We start from the raw sequence: 20089 nt of genomic DNA, 5'->3' as shown, positions 1-20089 counted from the left end.
ACATAAAACAATAAACATTTTATGCCATTATCAACAGACTAAACATATTCAGACAATACAATGTTCATAGAGCGACAATTTTATAAGAAAAAAATCTTGTCAGAGACAGAATAGGAGTGATTGCTCCAATTGCTGGCCGTACGTAGATGATTGCGTTATCTGAGCACGACCGTGAACCCAATCTGTGGCAAGTGCAATGGCACATTGACGAAGCTCATAAATAACACTTATCATCGCTCCCTGAGAAGACACCCACCAGTTTACTATGACCCCTATCACAAAACAAATTGTACACAATTCCCTTCGCGACAAAAGTTACAGTTTAGTTGGTAGCAGAATTGAAAGAAATTGGATTGTTTACATCCGTTGGTGAATGATAAAAATAGTAAATGCATTGGTGCCAATATTCGATGTTTTGTAAGTAAATAAAATCTTGGCAGAAGCCAGTGTATCATTAAAATAATAATTGTTTACGCGTAGAACACACAAGAATTAATGGACAGTACGTGCTTGCAGTAGTATGTGCTAAAAATGATCGAACTAACAAAAAAAAATTAAAAAATATGGAAATATGCTTTAATTAACTGGGCTTTTGAGAAAGAAATAAGGTCATAGTGGCAGGTAAGAACATGGAAATACCAACAAAAAATAGTTATGATAACTTCCGGCGGTATCTTAATTCACCCAGACAAATATATGCCATTTAAAACCATGCAAAACCATAATTGCCTCAATTTCAAACTTGTCAAAATCGCATTAGTTCACATCGCGGACGAGAATAATGCTTTGCCTTCAGCGTTCATTGGACGTAGGGATTATTAAAAACGCATTAGAGAAGCCACACCTAGTCGTATAAATAGCTTTGGTGAAACAGAAAAAAAAGGTAATTTCGAGATTTGTGAGGGGGGAGGGCCCAATCAGCCGTAACTGACACGGAAGGTACGGAGTACGGACGTATCACGCAAAATCATTATTTTGTCGTTAAGCTGACGGATTATAATGACGGTATCTAGCACGATCTGAAAGAAAAGCCTTCAAGACTAAAGTTGTAATGTGCATTAGGCACATCTGGAACCCTGACCTTTTTTCTAAGTGATGTCTTAGTCATGTGTGGAACTTGAACTTGAGAATCTAAAACAGATTTTATGTAAAGAAAATCTATTGCTGAGTAACATTTAGATATATTGCTTTAAGATGTTCGTTTTTCTTGAAAGAGTAATTGTGTGAGTGTAGTGTAGTGTGTTGGTGTAACATTTTCTTATAAACTAATGTAATTTGTACCTTAAAATAGAACTTAAATTAAAATAGATACTTATTTCTCCAAAATATTGAAACTATGCACACAATTTCATAACTGAAAACTTTAGAAAATGTCTTATTCTGGTTTTTATAGTAGTTTTGAGGTTTAACAATAAAAATCTCACAGTACAATCATTATGCTTTATTAATTTCATGTATTTATATATTTATGACAATATCGTCTCGCCTAACCTTATTATGTTACTAATTATAGTTATACTTCATAAATTTTGAATCGATAGGACATAAATGGTAAATAAAATCGTTGAAATTAGGTTCCAATATCATTCTAAAGACCTAATTTTTGCGTTTTCAGGGACAGACTTAAGAATCAGAACTTAATTTTAAAAGTAAAACTAAATTTAAAATTTTACATTTCAAACTCACTGTTTCCATCTGGCAAGGGATTGAAATTTTTGTGTAACATTGCACTGATACATATTAATGCTAGGGAGGATCTCAAACGGACAATGTCGTTCATATACCATACTTAATGTACTTTTAAAAAGTTACAACAAATTAAAATACTGCACTTAATTCTATCAATAAAATTAAAACACAAACATGTGAATTGAGCAATTAAAAATAATTCAACAAAATGCATCCCAGCCAGACAGTTGTCGAATATACCACCCAATTGCAATTGAAGAAAACGTAAGCGAACCTAATTAGCGAATCAATAAATAAATATTGAATATATCGACAATATACAATTATTACAATTTACATTACTTAACGAACACAGCACAAAATTAAAAAAAAAAGAGAAAAAAAATATTTATAGAACCTGCTCACTGAGTTCTTATTAAAAACATTCACTAATTACAATCTATGTGAAAAATAATTTACAAATAGTACTTTTTATACATTATTACGAAAAAACGTATAACTTGAATCCTGACAAGATCAACCTTTCTATCACTCGCCAATTTTTCTTTATAATAATAATATTCGTAAAACTAACGTATTACGAGTATATATATTAGATATTTTTTTACGTATATCGGGTTTCTTAATCAATGATTTTATAAAAATACCTTTTCAAAATGATGTATTACTGTTATACTTGAAACGTCAAGCGCCTCCGTGTCTACGTATATTCGTTCGTATAAACACCAGTTTATTTTCTAACTTTGGTATACTGTGAACTGTAACCTCGAACCTACATTCCACAAGAGATTTATAAATCAAAGTATCAAGTTCTGCACCTACAATATTGAAGGTAACTTTTGTTTCATTATAAATAAGTGACCTTTCCCATTCATATCATTTTCTCCCAACGTGTCCAAGATGAGCCCACGTGACACAAAACTTCCCACAATAGAATTTCAAAGAATATCTCTTTAATGCTCTCATTTAGTATTTTCTAAATTATAAGCTTCGATCTCGTAACATTTTACAATAATAATAGATTTCCTATGACGTTTATTATCAGTATTAATTACGTATATGTGTCATCAAAATCGTATACATTGCACTTGTAAACTGGCCTTCCCGCACTACGAGTTACGAGTAAAGAAAAAAAGAGACGATCCACAAATTAAAAAAAAAAACACTCATACCGCAAAAAACAAAACCACGAATAATATCGTTGTTTCCCAAATTAATCTCAATAATTAATTATTCACACTAAAACAATTGTACATCATATAATCTAAAAATTATTATGTTTGTATGTACAGAATAGTATTTAGATAGCTTAATTAAGAAATAAAACATCAAATATATTAAATAATAACAATATGGATACTAATTGCCTTCTTATCAATGGTTAATTATAAGAGGTCCTTATGGTTTTGTGATTCAAAATTATTATAGAATTTTGTGATAGTTTAACATAACTTCTGACACAATGCTCGATACGTATACAACAATAAATTATGGACGTTACGTTTTCCGTATTTCTTTTGTCTTACCAAAATGCTATTGTTGCCAACTTAGAGTCGCTATGTAATAAATATTGTGAAACATGTAGTATCAAGCACTTTGTCAAAAACTTATACAAACATTGTGGCCGATCGCAAATCAATAGTTAATACCGAGAAAATGATAATTATTCAACTATATAATCACATAAATGATGCAGTTTACTAATCATATACACTGCGTTTTTGGTAATTATTGGTATTGAGATTGTTTCTATAAATTAATTTATACTTAACAACTGTAAAAATCTCTTCATCACACTATCATTACTCGAAATCACTAGGTTACGTATTAGTTATAATGTAATATTATCATGAAAAGTCCAACATACAATTTATACAAATTAAACTGTTCTAGTAACTTCGGTCTCGGGGCGTATTGTTTCAGATCTGTGTTCGAAGCATCGAACATAATTCGTATACACAAAATAAAACGCTGAGAACGGAGTTTGTGATTCGGGCGAAGAAATCTGAAACAAGTCACCCCTAGCTTGGACCGCGCGAACTAAGCTAGAGGCCTTTATTGTGGCGAGGTGGGCGGACTCATGTTGTCCGGCTCGTCACCGGAGCCGGGCTCGCCTTTGGTCTTGTTCTCCTTCTTCCACTTCATGCGGCGGTTCTGGAACCAGATCTTGATCTGGCGCTCGGTGAGACAGAGCGCGTGCGCGATCTCGATCCTTCTCCTCCGCGTCAGGTACCGGTTGAAGTGGAACTCCTTCTCCAGCTCGAGCGTCTGGTACCGGGTGTAAGTTTGCCGACCCCGCTTCCTTTCTGAAATTAGATAACCGTACATGTTAATACAAAACGACAAAAAAATACATCAGTTTAATTTTAAACTCGGGGCAACCCTGACAGACGGCAGACGTTAAAAACTGCATAGGCATTTCTGATAAATGTTGGGTTATTTGTAAACGGCGAACACTCCCGCGCCGAGTTAATTGAAAATTGTTTTGAGCTTATCAATTTGTTAATTGTTTTTGCTTGTTGGGCATCTCTCGACTGTCGGGAGTTCTGTAGTCTTATAGAAATCACTGCTGGGAAAAGGTAATCTCATTTTCAAAACATTAATTCGCTATCGAATAAGACAGGGAATTCTGTAACTCAAGATATTATAAATGGTTTCGTATTTTCAAATGACATTAGACATTTTTTATCAGCTTATCAGTTTGGTTATCGGTTAAAAACATGGTCGTATAAATGCAAAGTAATTAATATACCAGCCCTTTCAATTAATTACGTGTTTAATTAGCTTTCAAATGTAATGTAATGTAATGCAATACAAGAAGCAGACTATAATCTTGATAATGGATCACGGGACAGCAAACCTACATTTGAATTCCAATTGCACTAGCAAAAGAAACTGCATCAATCAAAGAAGTCCTTCACTACCGACAATGACCGTACCTACAGTGGTCTAAGTTCTATAATTACATACGGCTATTAGTGAGACATAAGTAGACGCCTGTAATAAATTTACAGATATTTAATAATTCTGATATATTACCAACTTCTTGTCATGTCTACGTGTGCGTGATATTAAGTGTGTATTACGTAAAATGAGGTGTACGTGTGTTTGTGAGTGAATACTCGGTCCGAACCGCTACCGAAGCCAATTAAAATAATTTAAGACGCCGCAGGGCTTTTTCATTTTGTAATCATTATTCTTCGAGGAAGATGCGAAGCCTATTATACACGGTTTAGACGATACACTGAACTGTAATTTATTTGAAGAGAAAAAAGACAATTCTTTTGAGGAAACTGCGTGTAGCAAACGTGATTATGACATTATATTACGTTAGAAATTACAATTTTGGAAGTATGTCTTGTCATAGTAGCTGACTATATAGTAAACATAAAGTTTTGTTCTGTTTAAAATACGAATACTGAAAGTTTTGTCTATTATACTTAAATGGAAATTGTGGCCAAAATTTAACTTAAAACGAAATGTTAATAACCGAAAACCAGAACACGATACACATAAAGCATAAACATAAAATATACAGAATTGAAATAGCAGCTCAAGTTGTGGTTGAAACAAAGCAAAAGTTAGCTGATTATTTTCAGTTCAACGGTAACACGCAAAACGGCTTGCCATACAAGATAAACACGCTAACTTCGAAGAAATACGCAAACACGAATCGCGGATTACACAGCGAATCACACTACCAACTGATTTCCGAGAACGGTAATATTCATAACGTTGAAAAAAGAAAGGAGCTGATGACAAACATGGCAGTTGGTTACGAGTTGACAAACGATGCACTGAACACTACAACGTCATCAATATAGATAACCTCTGACCAGCTAACATAAATCTCAAGATTTCTAAAGGAATTTAACAGAGTGATGTAAAAGAGTCAGGCACTGTTAGGGTTGGTGCAACGGATTCAAAATTATCGCCCACTTGTTGCTCCGGAAATTGATAACAACCTCATCGTCCTGGCCGGATTTTGGGACGCATTCAAGTACAACAGAGCAACTGTTAAACGATCTTACAGATGCTGAAAGATGTGTTTGCAAGAGTTATAAAAAAAATGTAGTAGAAGTTTGAAAAATGTTCAACATTTCAACTGAGTATTTAAAACTGTCTAGTTAGATGATAATGACAAAACTGTGTTTCCAAAGTTGATTATGACTTTAAACAGAAACAAATTAAACGTACAGATCAGACGTTTTTAGATCAGATTTTTCAATAGACTGAGTTTGTGTCAGAAGTAATCCATCTCCAAACCATTAGAGCATATTCTTAATAAAGATTAAATTAACAAGCTATAATCCACCACGATCTTTAGTTTTCACCACATCTCAAGGACTAACATTTCATCAAGACAACACACGAACTCATCGGTCTTGTCACACCGAAAATTCCGAAACAATGTCGTATAGCGATATAGCTCATGAAATCCCCTTCCTAGCGGGCTTTATATATTACAGCAGCGGTTTCATCGCACACTCAGATGCATAAAACATGATCCCCCCGTCAGATTTAAACCGTCCGTAATAAGAGCATTAAAGAGGGCACGAGGCGAGCGATGCTAGTGGCTAGACGATGGTAATTCTTAAATTGAAGGAGTCGCTGAGAATTTGTAGGTTTACCCACACTGTTACTAATTGATGTGTTTTTGGCAGTTTCCATTTGTAGAAGGCTTTATGAGAGGTCTATTGGAAATTAGACCAAATATTGAGTGACAAACTATTTCAAAGAAAATGGAGATTGTGATAGCATTTGATAAAGGACAGAATGGTGGTTTTTACAAGCAGATATATTGTGTCGATTGGATGTAACTTAGGGTAAGTACTGGAAAAAAATGAACGACTAAAATACCTGGCGATTTGAAGTTATTCTAAGATATCTAGTCCATTTTTTGGACTTGTTGGGAAATATTATCAATCTGTCAACTTTGTAAAAGAAAAGAGTCCTGTTGTGTTGGTTTTTCAAATACGAATTCGTCATAAAATTAAAAACCATCTCATCAAAACAGACGAGCGTGTAAAACGCGACGTCTAATACGCTCGTATGGTGTTCCCAAACGAAATCGCAGCTTTAGGAGCGTCGGGCGCAGCGCTGCATGTGTCGTCGGGCGACTATAAATCATCTCGGGCCAAGGGAAGGGGCTTACTTTCACGACGATGTGGACAAACACCGGGCATTGTTGAAAATTGGCTACGATAGACCCGGGGAAAGTGATTGGTAATGATATAAGAGGTTCTGAATAGAAATTGTATTCCTTAATACAGAATTGTATTATCGAATTCAAAATTGTTTTTATACCTACGTTTAGTTTAGTAGGAAAATCTGTATTTTCTTTAATATAGCATCCATTTTTCCACTAACTTTCAAAACTGACCATATCAACCAGCAATTTTTAAGGCAATAACATTTTGTATCGAAAGAGATGTATCGCAAGAAAGAGATTATCGTTAGCAAACGCAAAGATCCCGAATGCATTTTGTAGGGCAATTGCAACAGAATACATACGATACTAATCCCCTGAGAAGTAAAGGTTGGTACACATTTATCTGGATAAAGTGCGTGCTAAAATATTGAAAGGCGTGCGCTATCTCAGATCGCATTTGTACTGATTACAGCGTTGCGTGTACAAAGGTAAAGGGTCGAAAAATGCGGTCAGCTGCCTCAAACCGGTTGTTACCAGCCTAAATTGAATTGAGATGTATATTCTTTTGTACATAGAATTGATGATAAATGGCATTATTATTACTGCAGTGTGAAACCGAGACTTTTTGTGTCTACATGCTTCTTTCAAAGGTCAGTTTTATTTGTTGTATCAAGTTACATTATGATTATTATTTACATAATAATCGCCTATACATTTGGCTTAAGGTAAAATTTCTTTTAAAACATAAATAATTATCAAAGATAAAGTGATTATTGTATGTAAAACTTTAGCAACTGCTGCAATTAAACACAATAGATTTTGCGGTTAAGGCAGGTGCTCCAACTGCAACGTGGACCGCAGTATACTCGTAAATACTGTTGTTATAATACCAGGAAGAAATGTAAGTAAAATACTTTATGGAAAAGGACATAATTTTGTTCCTAGATAATCTAAGTGAAAGGTGTGGGAGTGTGGAGTTTAATACAAACAAACAAACGGTTGGAACAGAAAATGATAGAAGACCTAATCGATTTCTAATTGAGTCCACATTTAGGTATCTACAATTTCTACAAACTAATACGTACTGTAGAAAGATATAAAATAGATTAGTAGATGATTTAGTGCCATTTGGTAATAAACTTGTAGGCAATAATAAAAATTACATCAACAATGTAGACATGTAAATAAGCCAGAATAATTCATATCGGCATACAGTTTTGAATTTGTGAAAAAATAATAACAACCAAAATACCAAATTCATCAAGGGATGACAAGTGAAAAGAGCTTTTAATTTAATTCGTTGCGGTATCGCCACAGGAACACGAAAAAAATACAGCAACAGCTTGAAGCGATATCGACAATCCATAATTCATGTCCTACAATTTCATACATTTCGACTCCACGCCAACGCTATATTTGGACGACGAAAACCAATCGAATTCTTACTTTATATTCAACGTGACTGAACTCAAAATGCTTTATGAACATTTGTTTGTTATGACCTATAGCCACGTTGAAATCACTCAGTGTATTGCAACATCGTACATGATATCAAACGGGTATTCAGATTAATGCAATTTCTCTTAAACGCTTACACGTCGTAAATAAAATTGCTGGTTTCCAACGACTGTGCCGAAGGTCGATTCGTGTTTATAGTATTTAATTGATACAGGAATCGTATAAAAATATATTAATGTCGTAGTGTTGATTGTTGGGCTTTCAAGTTGCCGAAGAAGAATGAACGACTAGGTTGAGAAAATAAATGTCTTTTACCCATACTAGGAAGCCTTTTTGAGATTACACTTGATAATAACATCAATCAAACTCGTATAGTCATCTACCACTTAATAAAAGATGGTTTGGTTTGACATTGTAATGCACTTAACGAGCACGTTTTACCCCGCAATCTGATAAAGCCAAAAAATCTCTCAGAGGACCGTGATCTTCAGTGACCCTTATTTTATAAGTGAGCTTATAAAGGCTTGTTTTAAGGACGCCGATGTCTAGTACAATGTCGCGTAGTTTGCTATGAATCAATACTGGCCAAGTATGTACGTCTCTTAGCCTTTTCTTTAGTATGTACCTATAGACGATTTTGTCTTAGAACCATATGTAGGTAAATGTTTTGTTTACGATGTTTTTTTTATTCTGTGTGATTATATTTTCTTAGGTTGGATCAATGTCATTTTATTCAGGCATAATACTAAGATACTACATCTTTCAGCTTACTTCCATACTTCAGGGATAAATAGAACAAATAGTCAGTAGTACTTTTTGACAGATCTGGTATGACTGGACAAAATTCAATGAGTTGAGTCAGTAGTAGCAATAAATATTTGTACTTAACGAGTTATAAATTAATGTTGGAATTTTCGCAAAAAAAATGTCATCAACTCATAAAACATGGACTACCAAACAGGTGGTAAATGTTGTAGATAATTTCGTTTAGTATAAACAGCAATGTCAATGTAAAAGCGACATTGGTATAATAATGACATGAACACAATTTGTTGTACATTGATAAAATCCACGGCCGAAATGCGATGGATGACAAAACACGCGACATAATAATTACGAGTACCTCGTGCATGATTAATGTGTCGTGGGCCTACGTATTAACCCTAAATACGACATATAACTAAAATGTACTCTAAAGTTTTTTTTGGAATGTCTCTATGTATGTATTTTTAAAAAATTATGGCATATTTTTTGGGTAAGTGTAAATTTACAGCATCAGATTTGTTGTTTCTATTTATTTATATTAGACCGAAATTCTACGTGCATTGATTTATTAGTTTTTAGTCTACTAGATGTGAAATTATTCGCTATTTTTAGTATAAGCTTCGTATGCTTGATTCTATATTATATAACTAACGTCATTCAAAGACATGATCCTTCAATCGTTAAGGGTGGAGTGACGCATGACAAAAAACTAACATGGCTGCCTCGCAAGTTTTGATAAATCATTAATCATTGCCGGGGTTTGGGCGGCCGATGGATTATATACTGAAGGTTTCCTTATGTATGGTGGCTTAATGACTTTTGTTCTGGTCGATTTAAGCACGTTTCTCGTGTTAGTACATGCCTTGTAACATAAATGTTTTTGGATATACAGTGAATCCACGAAGTAAAGCTAAGCTGAGAGTACTAAAAGGTTTCAGTGTACGAATTAATAGTAACCATAAGCGAATATAAATCTACATACAGCAGAAAGGCTTCATCACAAATCCGAGCGGATCTCAAAAAGAATTTATAACGTGAACACACAGCCATCAGTCAGTGTTGTGTTGACGCTGATACCCGTCGTGTTTCGCATCCGAAATGGAATGTTATTCACCGAAAATTTAGCTTTGGTGTATGCTAAAAATTACGCGCTCCCCGCCCGGGATTGAACGAAATACCGCCCGCAAAAAAGGTGTCAAATGAAATATTCAAATATATTTTAATATAATTCATGCGGCGGGCGTTTCATTTCTCTCCCTCGTAATGGAATGCTAAATTTTCGGGCGAACAAAAAATATATATTAATGCGCGTACCTAATAGCTTATACAAACTCGTTTGTTGGGTATTGTTGCGCACAATGGGTGCCATAACTCCGCGTCGCAGCCACGGCCGGTGACGTCTTTGTTAGGCTCGCACAGCTTTGTTCTGTGCCCGGCTCCGCCTGTCGACGCGACATCCTACCCGACCTCTACACCACCACACACCTACGGATCACATACTTACCTACCCCTAATCACACACGCAATACGTACTTATACCTATTCCATAATATTAGACAAGGAAGATTTAATCTACAATCATAATAATATAATGTTGATCTTGCACTTATTAAAATTAAACCCATTAATCATACTATCATATTTTGAGAAACATGAAAAAGTGAAATGTAATGACCTGAAGCTTTTATAAAAATGACTGCCCCCTTACACGTAGGGGGCTAATTACCAGTTTTGTTCGGCCATTACTATAATTTGCAGCAGGAAAAGCACGAATGAATATTTGAGAAGGCGATAGAAAGTGAGTAATTGCGTTGGATCACGAAGTGAAAAGTTATGAAAGGTGCGGGGTGGTGATTTTTCAACGCCCGCCCTGTGAAAGCGAAAATCTTAATGAAAAAGAAAATATTCAATCATTTAGTAACTCCTGATTCGATATTAAAGGTTTTACTGAAGGTTATTTGAAGATAAGTAAGTATTGATATACGCGAACGTGGTAAAGATAAGTAGTAGGTAGCCTGCTGCCTAAAAATTCATCTCAACATAATACGGAGCGCGAAACGCATTAGGGCTCCAAGATGAGCTTCGCCGCGGGACAGCGTGCCCCAGGGGGCTTCCCCTGCCCCCGTAAGCCGGGTGGGGGGCGATCTCCGCTCCAGAGAATATTTGACACGGGTCTGGCAGATAGACAGGCCGGTCATGTGTGATCCCCGGGCAGGAAACGGGGGGGCTTTTTTCCGCTCCTCCATCGACGTGGCTACTCCCTGCCTACCGGCACAAGTACAAAGATACGGTTTATGATTTATGTGGCACCGTCGACTCGCACATGTGCACGCATCATGTGACGCCACTTTTTATACACAACTAATGATACGAACAGACTTAATATCGCATTAATGAGTATCGACCGATGATAGAATTTAATTCCGATATCTAAACATGCCACCTATTACTTCGGTAATTTGCTGTGTTGGTAATTATAACCGGAAATAGTCGTAAGTCATACTTTTTCATCGTGTAATGGGCGATACACTGGTATTTATTGAATTAGTGGCTATCATTCCGTAATGTTATGGATCCATTTCAATTTAAAGCGGTTGGTGCTCGAAAATGGAATTTTAATACCACATAATAAGTTCGGCTTCATCGGCTTAGCGGCGGTCAAAGTTTGATTGGCGTTCTATCCCGACGTTTAATTAATGTGGGCCAAGCTATCCTAACCTCGAGTAAGACAAGGACAGGGATACCGAGTCGAAGAGGGAAAGACGATTTCTGACAATGTTGCCAGTTAATTGGACACAAGTTACTTTTGAAGTAAAAGGACGTAGTTCGGGGAAATTATTGGTCTGAACTTAGTAACTTGAAAGAGGGTACAAGAAAGGCACCTTGTTATTTAGTGAACTTTAACTCAAGTTGGAAAGTCAAGGAATGTATTGTGGGAACTTTATGTATTACTTACTGATCTAAGACACGACGTTTAGCCCTTCTCAAAGTCATAATGAAATTAGTTATTACTCTTTCTTTCCCCTTTGTGATTCGGCTAGCTGTACCTATCATAAACGGATTTTCTTTAAAAGTTGAATAAAGTTATTAAACGATAAGGAAGATTGCCGTAAAATAATTAAGACTCATCAACAAATGCAAATGATGGGAACTTTTTATACAATACTGTGAGTTTATTCGCTATTGAACAGTTTTTAAAAGATTTATGTAATTATGCTTTAATTATAAATTATGTAACGTTGGCTCCGCCTGCGTTTAGTCACTGTAATTTTATAGATAAAATCACTAACTAAGGCCATTCATTATAGCTTGGAAGTGAGAAATAATTACGTTGGCTTGATGTTGGGATAACAGATATCTTTACATTCATCTCGCTTGTAACCTATATGCTTATCTTTGAAAACCATATTTGTTATTTAAAAAAAATGTATATAAAAATAGTGAATACAATTTCATACAGTTACTTAAAAATATAGAAAAAAATGACCCATAATTATAAAAATAATACGAATTTAATTTCATATTACTTTACCCTCAATAAATGGAATCAAAAATAACGGGCAACACTAACACACACATGCACAATGACAGCTTCTCATACACTATTCAAATCATCAATGTGTGAGTACCGTACTATCCGTGAGAAGGTAATCGTGAGTCGTCAGCTTTGTATGTGTGCGTTAGACATATATTAATGGGATTGGTGTATTTCAATGTGGGTGTATGTAATTATAGGACCATAATGGTTTTTTAATAAGCTCCGAACTTTTTGCTTTTGTGTTTCACATTTTTTGTTTTGGATAGTAGGTAATCATATTCATATTTCGTCTAACATAGCTGTATATAAATGAGGATGTATTTTTCTATGAATTATATTTATCAATGAATGGAATTAGTTTTATGAGTTCCGATAACTTTTTAATAAAGAAACATAAATACTTGATTGTAAAATAAAATTGAATTAAGAATCTCAATAAAATAAATAAGTACAGTACAAGGACTAGAACGCCAAACAAGTTTGATTTAACGCCATCTTACAGGTGACTTAAGAACTAACAAGCACGTTCTTAACTCGTTCAAGTTATCTAATGCTAAGTAAGAAACCTTCCTTACTACAGATAATCCATCTGGATTATTTCATAACTTGTCTACATCCCATTGATATTAGAGAAACAAAATTGCTTATCAAATGCTAAATAATGAGTTAATGTATTATATATTTTAACTTTGCAAAAGTATTACAGAAGAGACACTTCTAAAGTCACTAAATATTGATCTATTATAATACAGAACTGACACTGTTCTTTCAAATCTTGTCAATAACAGGATTTAATTATGAACTTTTCACATAAAAATATAAGTAAGTGTCTTTTAATACACCCTGTGTTTAATATTTTCTTTTACACTCACTTTGAAAACCAACAAAACTCTTAAGCTGACATCGAAAAAAAAATATCAAAAAATAGTATAAGCGCCATTCGTCAACGTCCTGCTACCAAGCTGAACCGGAAAGTCACCACCGAACAGAATTAGAAATATATTTTTATCCTTCCACCCCACTCTACCCTACTGAGTAAAAAAATCTTTATGCAAATAATAGCACGTGTAAATACAAGGGGAAGTTGGGGAAATGCGAACAATCTCCTGTGTTAAATAAATAATAACATTTTGCGGATATTTCCAAGTTCATCGTTTTATTGCGAAGGGTAGGTTTTTGCATGTAAACGAAATATACGACATTTTAATTGGCAAATGTACGTAATGACTGTTATTATATTTTTGCAATAAAACAATTCGTAAGTAAACAAATTAAATACACAGTTGACGGCTGTGTTTAAGCAATGTGAATATGAATTATTGGACCGATGCACGAAATACGAAGGACGATTTCCTTTAACACGTTATTAGTCAAATTAGCATTTGTTTTCAATTGTCTATAGAATCAAAATATATTTTTTTTTTTGTATAAGAAAAAGCTATCATAAACATCGATAAAGTTTCAAAAAGTATAAAAATCCGAAGAAAAGTGGAAAGTTTTGTACAAAAGAAACTGAGCTCCAATCTAGTGAGGCATTTATCGTCATTGTTACTGCACGACAATCGGCAATCGATCAAGTTAAACGTACCGACAATGGGACTTATCGCGCACTTTACTTTGAAAATCACTAGGTTTTGTCAGAGATCGCGACAATATTACAGGGTAATGTTAAATTGTGTTGTGAAAACACAATTTGCGTATGAGAAGAGTTCACACATACCTACAGATGAACTGATGTTTCGAACTAGATAAAAAATATTTTGAAATTAGTCAAAATAAGTACATACTTTCAGTAATGATTATGGCAGTGGATAGTTGTTTAAAACTTTACAAAAACCTTTAAGAGATTCTACATACTTTGAATCATAGGAACGTGATCGGAAACAAGCCCTTGTCTTATATCCATCAACATCCATCCCTTCTCATCAATAACCTGTCGAAAACCAAATTCCTTTCGGACATTTGCAAGAAAAATATAAACAAGCAACACAACCGTATAACACATTTGTAATTGTATTATACATTTCTATGTTTAATACGAAACGATTCGAGCTTTCAGTGGCAAGCGGGGAAAATCAGAAGCAGGCACGAGAACAAATACTTGTATTCAATCATCTGGCTTTCACAAAGGCCTCGGGGCTGATAACTGAACAATGAAATGTAACAAGTCGTCTATCCGGCATTGTATGCGAAGGGGGCGGGGTGGCGAAGGGGGATTTCCATTATATTTCCATTTCCACCTCGATTCCCCGCGACTTATCGCGGCCTACCTCTCGGACTAGGTAAGTCTATCTTTCTATGCCGTTAGTCAGTGTGGCTATACGTCAAATCGTGGCGAAATAAAGGTGTTTTTGTGTGAATTCTGGGGAAAATAAGTCCAGTGGGATTGATAAAGAGGTTTCATTGAATGAAAAACTTTAGTGTTCAGGAAATTTGAGTCGTAGGTATACTGCTTTAAAGATTCTTATGGACAGAAGATATATGAATATAAATGATAGCGAAGTCTAATAGAGGAGAGCAAAATTGTGTAAATAATGATATGCATTCAAATAAATTTCATCAAATGATCCGTTGCAAATATATTTTGATTTCTGCGATATCTTAAGCCATTTCTTGATACTACTTTTTATTTCCAGTCACCATTACATCCTGTTCCTCTTCAACGTCATGTGCCAAAAAAACATTTCGAGAAAAAAGTTATTCCCGTGATTCAATCGATTAATTATCTTTGCAGTAACGGACCACCTTTTGGCGTCATTCGAAATTCCCCATTTTATATCTTCATAAGTTTCTCCTTGATGTGAAATGAAAAATTGATGCAGATTCATCGTTTGTCATACAAAACTAATGAGACACATCTTTCTATCAGTGTTCTTATGATAATATGTTTTTACACGGATACTTATTAGGTTATGTCAACGAAACAGGCTTTTTGGTCTCTTTATCTCTGTCATGTTACGCTAGAAATCTTGCAAATCTACTTTTAGTACAACCATTTTTCTCTCTACGGTAGACCTAACATTATTGATTGTATTATTTTCACAAAAGCTATTTATACAGAATTCATTCATATATTTTCATCTAAAATATTGTCGGTAGAGTGTAGATTATACTAAAGAATATATTAGTACATAATCATTGCGTACACGCCGTTACAGTTGGTCAATGATTAATGATTGGTAAGCTCCAAACGGAACGGCGTTCTATTTTCAAACAAACGCATGCGGTGTTCCTATTGGTCGATTTTTTTGTTTCAAAATGGCAGCCGATATTTGAAGATAATTAATGAAGGAACGTTCTCAAGTAGATAACATGAGAGCTTTAACGAGATTTCTGGTTAAGTGCGACTATTTGCTACCGTATGCTTTAAGCACCCAGTATTTTTCATATGCTAAATAGGCACGTCTGGTGTTCAAGAGATAATATACGAGATTTGTACAGAACTGGTTTTGGTTGTAGCATTAGCTTCTTTATTTAATATTAATTAATATTTTTTACTTTAAGCGCAGTCTAAGCAAATCCGTTTCAAGTGAATTTAGTTTTTAGAAGTAAGCTAAATGTATGAATGAATGAGCGAATTTTATTTCCAAAGCAATAAAAACAAATACAAGTGCAGGTCACGATGAAAATATCTACTTTGATTCGCTTATATTTTTAAGCCTAATTTTCATTGTTAAATTTCCTAGTATAAAATACTCAGTACCAACTACTTTCCTGACAAACTATTGCAAATATATATTATGTAGGTAGTTCGTATGTAATGTACTCGTCATGATACAACAGAAGCAATGCTTACATCATCTTCTTGCATCCACTTTGTAACAATCTATCTCTGCCTCATCAAATCGTATCGAAGTTGGGAATTAATTAACTACGACGGCCAACTGAGACCGTCTGGCACATAGAAACTAAGTCAAAATTGGCACGTCGTATCTGGTATATAACTGTCAGCCACTCACTATGACATGGGTTAACAAACACTTAGTATAAACTGTTTTAGGGTAAGCTGGTATTAGTTTAATCGATTATTATTTGTTAGTATGTATCGAGAGGATAATCTAATTAAAGTTAAAACTGAATACAAAGAATCGATATACTTTAAAAAATCGGTGATATTATAATCGAATCTGATTTTCATCATAAAAGATCAGGTAAGCTACCAGGTTTTTTTAGTAATAGACATAACTTATTTCATAACATATCTAATAGTAAGTAGCTATGTACCAAATAGTATTTGGAATAGTTACATAGGTACATACATATAAAGACTAAGAACGTAATTGGACATAAATTGGTCCACATCCTACGCTTCGTAGGGTTAGTAAAAGTTGGCGAGCACACAGATGCCATTAGTTTTGATTTATAATTACTTGATTTATATGAATTAAAATGCTTTGTAAGTAGTGTTGTTAATTAACGTTGTTAAATAAAATTACGGATTTAGTGCAATATTTCCAATATGTTTTTGAGAATTGCTCCACTGCCACTAGGATTCAAAGAGTGAAAGAAAACTTCCACCTTTTAACATTTATTTTGACCAAATTAAAGATTTAATAAAAGTAATCATCAATCTGGTCTTTGTTAAATATAAAAATAATGTAAAAAACTGTATGAAGTATTTAAATTCTTTGACATTTCCAAACAAAATGGTGTATACGATCCCCACAAAACACTATCGCTCGTACAATATTGTCATTGACGCCACCGAGCTATCACGTCATTGGAATTTCCGCAATCTACGACTGCAGTTGATGAATAAAGATCGTCCCTACTCATACAACTGTGCCGAGTGCTTAGCCAATAGATTGAAAATAGACACCAGGAAGCTTACCTATACTGAGAAACTAGATGCATTAAACTAATGCTTAGGCACTCATCAAAAAGTAAAAAAAAAACTTATTAACGATTTACTGAAAGGTATAACTACTTGACACCGAAACAAAACTTTCACGAATAATTACAGCGCGGACTCGGACGGTAGCTAAACTACCCCGCGCAGATATGCACGCGAAACTAAAGTCAAAACTTTCTAACAACAACGTCTGTATTGCGAATGATTTCGCCAATTACAATAGAGACCCTAAATCAGGCGCTTCCACCATAAATTAGATTTCAGACAAATTCAAAAACAGTAGGAGATGGTAGCACAACTTGAGGGTCTTTGTTCGGGATCGGCGTCAGCTAAACAGAAGGTGAGCGCTTTTGTGTCGGCAGTTGTAAATTTTATGAAAAGTGAAATTCCTTTTGAATGCCTCTTCGACTCATAAATAATCCCCGAACAGTAGGCCGGGTATTGTTTCTGGCACTTATTGTTTCTCATCAATGCGCACGTGGAGCGAAAGTGTTTTTGCAAATTGTCGAATCTATTTTCGCTACCTGAGTTCACGTTACGTATATTGTGCAAATTCTACGTTGACACAGGAATTTGCTCTCGCTTTCGATGCAACATAAATCAATAGTTCTGGTTAAAACGAAGTTATTGTTGCAATTGTTAAGAATTTAGGTGGTTACGTAGGTAGTAAATGGGTACATTTGAGTTAAGTTCTTGACCACACTTTGTAAGTAATGGTATTGTTTTCATCTATGGTTAAGGTGAGAAAAATACAACGTGATCTACACTTACCAAATTGACTTCGCATCCAGGGGTATAGGGGGCTGGGCAGCGAGGCGTTAGTGTTTGGCGGGGGCTGTTGTGGAGGTGGTTGTTGTGCGTGCATGGACTGCTGATGCATGGGAGGCATCTGCGTCTGGTGCTGCATGTCGTCCACGGGGTACATAAGGTGCTGCTGATGCGGCACGCCATGCTGCACCATATGCTGCTGTGGATGCATGTGATGAGGCATCTGCTGTGCTTGTTCTAGTGGCGGGCTGCCTGGAACGCCTCCCGCTGTTGCTGCCGCTGCTTGTAGCTTACACGACGTATACACCGCTGGCGCTGGAGGCTGGTGACCATTGGGCCCATATCCATCTGCTGTCTTTGGACCCATGTGCCCCATTTGAGATGGACTGTCGGGCCGATAGCCATTTTGTTCCATCTGTTGGTAGTAACCCAGTCTATCGTAGGGTGGAAACCTAGGGTAAGGCATGCCAGGTGCTGGCTGCGCGGGGTAATGGTGCTGCGCCGGCCTGAGCTGCTGGTCACAGCCCTCCATTTCATGGCCTTGTTGTGGCACAGCGCCATAGTGCGCGTGTGCTTGTTGGTGTTCGTGGCCGCCACCGTTCCTCATGTCTGGCATGTATGCGTTGGAGAAGTAGGTCATACTGTCGCAGTTATTGGCGCTCATCGCGGGCCCGCAGCCCGCGCGGCTCGCGTCCGTATCTTCCGTTGCAGATTCTCGGCCCCTCGGGCCGACACTATCTATCACAGTTTAGTCACTACACAAACACTTCGGATTCCATTCACTACACAACAGCTATCGGTCTCACTGATGGACTGCTCGGTGTTGACGGACGGTGTCTCCTCATCTGATTCTTCCTCGAATCTGAAAAGAGAGGTTGATGCACTTATTAAATCTATATTTAAATTTCCAATGGTCAGGTATAAGAAAGCAGCTATCGATCGATCATGTTTGTGTTGGCGAGCTCGCAGTTAGCAGTATGCGCGAGAGTCATGGCGCGCCGCCACTGACTTGAGTGACAGACTGACACGTGTCCTAAAGCTGGGACACACACGAAGTCATAAAACCTCATGTTCTGTGTAAAACGCCTATTAGCGACAACCTGTCTGCGATATGGGCCCCCGTTCGTCGGAGATAACTAAGCGGTACATTCTTAAACGCGATTCATATTTGAAGTCTGTCTTTGTCTGGCTGAAGGATGTAGATCCTAAGAAGCGAGACAGCAGATGAAATAGTGTCACGTCTCGAGATCGACATGTGGCTGACCCGCCGTCATACCCTCGACATTTCCCAGCAGTTGATGGAGCATGAGTGACAACCGCGCCGCCGCCCGACGATATAACTTTACACGGACGTTAATTTGTGCGCCGAGGGACAAGTGTCACAGAAACCACCACGTTATCGCCAAATCTCGCTCTACTGGTTTAAAGTAGAGAATTTATTACGTACTTAATAAGACAGCTACTAGAATTCACCAGGTAGTCAACAAGGTGGAACAAAAAATTCAATAAAGTAAATAAAAAACGCGAATAATTTTAAAGTTAAGACGACTTCAAACGAATACTTGCGTCATATTTTGTTTAATTTATGGTAAGCTAACATGAGATGTAGTAACTGGCTACAATTTAAAATTCATTCAACTTTACGACAACGTAACAAAGTCACATCGGAATATTTTGGATATGCTTTGTTAACATCATATACGGAGTAAAAAAATCTTGCAGCACAAGAGCCGCCCCTGAGGGCTGGCACAAGTTATTTAAAACCAAAAGCTCAAGCCTCATTAGCGACAGTTAATGATGGCGGCGAGACAATATGCCACTCGCAGATGCTACCGTTTTGTTGTGTAACAAACATTGGCATGGGAAA

The 20089-nt window shown here is 36.0% G+C and overlaps 1 protein-coding gene across 5 annotated transcripts in view; it reads right to left on the bottom strand.

Moving 5' to 3' along the window:
* Positions 1–1425: 1425 nt before the first annotated feature.
* The window catches only part of LOC118269630 (homeotic protein antennapedia), a 168612-nt gene continuing 149948 nt past the window's right edge, over positions 1426–20089 (bottom strand). For all 5 annotated transcript variants that reach the window (XM_035584824.2, XM_035584821.2, XM_035584825.2 and 2 more), the window contains 2 exons: positions 18226–19084; positions 1426–3995 (listed from right to left, as the gene is read on the bottom strand). In XM_035584824.2, the coding sequence (XP_035440717.1) occupies positions 3745–3995; positions 18226–18886 (912 nt within the window). In that variant the 5' untranslated portion in view covers positions 18887–19084 and the 3' untranslated portion in view covers positions 1426–3744. The remainder of the gene's footprint in view (positions 3996–18225; positions 19085–20089) is intronic.

Source organism: Spodoptera frugiperda, chromosome 30 (assembly GCF_023101765.2).
Source record: "Spodoptera frugiperda isolate SF20-4 chromosome 30, AGI-APGP_CSIRO_Sfru_2.0, whole genome shotgun sequence".
NCBI classification, from domain to species: Eukaryota; Metazoa; Arthropoda; class Insecta; order Lepidoptera; family Noctuidae; genus Spodoptera; species Spodoptera frugiperda.
The sequence above is the reverse complement of the archived record's forward strand: the minus strand, read 5'-3'. Positions and strand labels throughout refer to the sequence as shown.